We start from the raw sequence: 4,641 nt of genomic DNA, 5'->3' as shown, positions 1-4,641 counted from the left end.
ATTATCTTATCTTATCCAAAATGTGGATAGTTTCCCAACACTTCTTAGCCACAAGCACACTTTTAAGGAAAAAACAAATGTGAAGCCCCAAAAATGAGTCGAAATTAAATATTTTAATTATTAGAATTTTATTAAAACGAAACTAGTAGAAAAATCGTCTATTGTTAAAAACCGATCAAAGATCGAATTAGTTGTGTTAGTCATATGAAACCGCGACGAGAGAAAAAAACTTTATTGATGTAAACAGAACGTAATAATTTTAAATGATTAATTAATAATTTTAAACAAACGACCTCCAGTAGAGATGGACCTTTGAAAAGACGCTCATATGCACATAATTAGAACATAGAAATTTTGAAAAGAGGAAAGATTAATTTCGAAAAAGGACATCGCGTCGTGTCGTTACATTTCAAAAACGTCACAGACTAGACAACAATGGTGGAAAATATGAGCGCAAGTTTCAAAGTTCCATCGACATTTTGCAGCCAGAATAACGGATGGNTTCTGGAATATTTGGAGACCTCATTAAAGAAGTAAGTACTTATAGCATGTTGATTACAATTACAATTTGAATAAGAATGAAATAGAGATGAAAGCAGATTTAAGAAATTTCCTTAGTTTTAAGTATTATTCATTATTACACTTTATTTTTACCAGAAAGTGGATACATCTCCACATATGTACGTTATCACAGCAGATCGTTTTTCTGTAGCAACGTATACGGTTCCAGCTAAAGTAAGTCCTGTATATTTTATGATAAAAAAAATGGAAAACGAACTGACTTGGGAAGCAATTTACAAACCTTTTTCCTACGAGGTAATTTATTTTCACCTAAAAATTGTCATTAATTCAATTATTTAATTGTTTAGATTTGCGTTATATGTAACTAAATCAAACATTTATTATTATTCTTTTTGTTTTAATGTTTACTATCTGATCAGCATACCCAGCAATAAATGAAAAATTCAACAATACATTAGAAATAAGTTAAAAAGTATATAAACTTTATAATTGCAAAAAGTATATCAAGTCTTATATGAAAATACAATTTGAAAATCACTTCTAATCTTTTTTTTCATTATTACACTTGATTTGTACTGAAACATGAACAAGATGGAGAAAGTTATTCAGATACTTGTTTTTCTTATAATATTTGCATATCATTTGATATTTTAATCCGATATAATAACGCAACTTTCATTAAAATTTTGTTTAGAAGTAAATAATCCTTGTTCTAATCTTAAAATGCACGGATTGTTAAATTGTGTTTGTTGATAATGCAATTACATGCATCAAAAGCTTCAAAGTTTTCTGACCTATAAATTAATTTATTTTGAATATAAATCAGTGGATTCGGTTTCATATATTCTTTATAACTATGTAATGTTTATAGACAACGTTATATATTTATAGATTGAAATATATAGACGTCATTAGAAGCGTTACAATATTTAATATATCCAATAAATTAAAACGAATATCTTACAGATCTGGTTAGCCATCGCTATTACGACAATTGTTGTGGCAATAATTCTATCGAAAATAATGAAATACAATCATCGAAATGCAACAGATGAAAGACAATGGAACGTAAAACAAACGTTTTGGTTTCTTTTTCGAACATTTTCTACACAAGGTACTGTACACAAATACTATTCTGTCAATATTAAATAATATAATGAGTTCTCTACAATAAGTTTTATTTATGATTAGGTGCAGATATACATCATATAATGAAAACCGCATCTAGAATATCTGTAGGAATATGGCTGCTGTGCTCCAGTGTTTTAGTTTATAGTTACGCTGGTAAATTGGTATCATATTTGAGTGCCCCAGTACAAATACCTCTGCCGACAACATTTCCTGAACTAGTAAATGCAGTTAAAGCTGGAAAATTATCATGCGGAGGATATAACACAGGAGGAGTAAACAGATTCATACGGGTAAATATGTTTTAAATATGAAGGAAAAGTTATGAAAAATATTTACATAATTACATAAATCATATTGTAATAATTAGATGTATTGGCATATACAAATCGAGTGAAAGTCTCTTAAACCCTTTTCATTCCATAAGTACTGGCAATATATTATTTTTATTTTAATTATTTACGTAGAATGTGGTTTATGCAAAATCCCGTGGATAATAAGATTTTCGTGGGATAAGTTTGATATACTCCGGATAAGTTTAAATATATTATTAGATTCTAATATTTTTACCGAGCTAAGAAGAAAAAAGTATCAAAGAAGCGTTGTCTATTCCTGTCTACTTTTTCCTGTTTGCTGTTAATTTTTTGGCAAACTTTCCTAATTTTTTGCTTTATGTATCTTAAAACAATTTCTTAAATCGCTATCTCTCCTATATCTCGAAGGACATATGTAATCGTGGCTTCAAATTTTGAATTCTTTGGATTTTTTACTCATATATCGAAAACGGCATTCGGGGAGATTGATATTATTCTGTAAAAAATGAAAAGAAAATTTAGTGGTTAATGGAAAAGTTTGTGCAAGACATCTTTTATAATTTAAGTACCCAAAGGTTCTAGCTGTTATAATCATGGAGTAGCCATAAGCATAAAGTAAATAGAATAATAAACTAAAACCGTATGTGAACATCAAATAGAAATTTTAGATCGAATGAAAATTACTTACGTTTTCAAATGATTTTTTCGAGTCAAAAATATCTAATTTAAAAAACAAACAACAGCCAGTACTAATTAAATTTTATATAGGCTATATTACGATTCGAGCATAAAATAACCTCCGAATGTTGCTAGGGGCACACACAGTTGATGCCAACTACACTGCTGACATTTAAAACTGCCAAACAAGGAATGACAGCAAATAGCAGAGTCATATTTATTGTACACATGCAGTATAATGGGAGGAAGACAAGATTATATTGACAGATAATCTTAAAGTAGAAGAGCACCCACCATGTTGTACCTTTCATGGAAATTTTGCGTTTGTTGCGTGCCGCCTTCATGGTGTAGCAATTTTTTTAGCCAGCAGTGTTCATGTCCAGTAGTGAGGAGCTATACGCAGAGCAATGGGCGCCTATTACAAGATTTGGCAAATTTACCTTCTCTACCCTTCGCATTTAGAGAAAACTTAACTCCAATTTCAGATACTATGAACCATTTACTTTCGAAATATGAAATAAATTAGACGTTAGGTTAAGTTGAAAAATTGAAATGTTTTCACTAGATTGCAGATTTACACATTATGCTATGTCTAAGATTCTCTCAATCATCCCTGTTATCTTACATAAAGCTTTATTCATTTTTTATACGATAAAGTATAAAATAAAAATTATATGTGAATATTATAAAATTCTGTAGAGACAATCCGTTTAATGCTGAATTTATACACAATAATGGAGATTAAACAGTCAGTTCTTATAACCGAAATAAAGTTTCACGATGTTTCTACTTTTCAAGTATAGATTACTCTTACGTATTTTGGGTTTACGATTCATTTAGTGTTCAACATTATTTATTACGCAAAATTTCAAATATTATAATGTTATATTAATATCTAAAGATTCGATTTTTGGCAGTTTCCAATGTTATTCGTATATCATAATTTATGACGATATTGTTTTAACGAAGACTATTTATTATTTCCTGTGCAGAAATCGAAAAATGGTTGGAAAAAAATCATGAGAGATCATATCTTAGAAAATGGTAACTTCCTCAACGGCGACGACGAAGCAATTTTTCGACTAAAACAGGGAAAATTCGCATTTATTGGCGATATTTACAGTATTACAAAATTGAGGAAAAGAATAAGAGGAAAATGGTACATATCTGACGATGCTCTCGGAACCTTTCCTGTTGGCTACGTCGTCAGGCGAACTTTTCCATATAAAAAAAACATGAATAAGTTGTAAGTGTTTATATTTGTTTAACGTTAAGCAAATTGCATTTTTATTTATTAAATATATTAGCGTAATATTAATTTATAGAGGCCGATGATAATCTTAATCGATTAAACGTTATATTTTTAGTAACACCAGAATGTTTGAATCTGGAATCAACGATAAAATATTTCCAAGAGACAGAATTCCTGATGACGTGTCTGACTCAGAGGCGAAACCACTAACTTTGGGAAACATTTACGGGCATTTATTTCTTCTGGCGATTGGATATTTGATAACGTTCATTTGCTTTATAATAGAAACAATTGTTGGAAATTTCAAAAATCAAACTCGTTAAACTCGGTAAACCAAATTAGATCTGGCGATTTTCGTTCCGCTTAATTGTTAACATTTCTAATTTTCGAAACGACTTATTATTTTAAAATTTTCAAAACTAGTTCGAAATAACTTTAACATAAAATAAAGTAGTATTTGAATTTTAGAATTTGTATGACTATTAACAATAAATATAGGGGAGATAGAGGCAAGATCGGCATGTTAAGCTTTACTTAAATTTTGTGTAATAAATACTGCTGTAAACTGAAAAAAAAAGCTTTGCATATTGTCTATCGGAATGTTTTCTTACTATAGAACTGGTTAAAATCAGTTTGGAAATAAAAATAATTAAAATAATTACAACTTTACAAGAAGAGAGAAATTGACGAAGTTGCCCCGGGTATAGGGGCAAGATCGGCAACTTCTCTCTTTTTGTAAAGTTGTAA

At 29.5% G+C, this 4,641-nt stretch overlaps 1 protein-coding gene across 1 annotated transcript; it reads left to right on the top strand.

Moving 5' to 3' along the window:
- Positions 1–497: 497 nt before the first annotated feature.
- On the top strand, positions 498–4,328 carry LOC111626360. The gene is made up of 6 exons (XM_023369709.1): positions 498–533; positions 658–735; positions 1,489–1,636; positions 1,714–1,943; positions 3,635–3,888; positions 4,010–4,328. Exons 1-6 carry the CDS (start codon positions 498–500, stop codon positions 4,215–4,217), a joined length of 954 nt encoding a protein of 317 aa, XP_023225477.1. The 3' UTR covers positions 4,218–4,328.
- The last annotated feature ends 313 nt before the right edge of the window (positions 4,329–4,641 follow it).

Source organism: Centruroides sculpturatus, unplaced genomic scaffold, assembly GCF_000671375.1.
Source record: "Centruroides sculpturatus isolate CEXI.00-Female unplaced genomic scaffold, Cexi_2.0 scaffold26, whole genome shotgun sequence".
Lineage (NCBI taxonomy): Eukaryota > Metazoa > Arthropoda > Arachnida > Scorpiones > Buthidae > Centruroides > Centruroides sculpturatus.
This window is presented reverse-complemented; position numbering and strand designations above follow the sequence as displayed.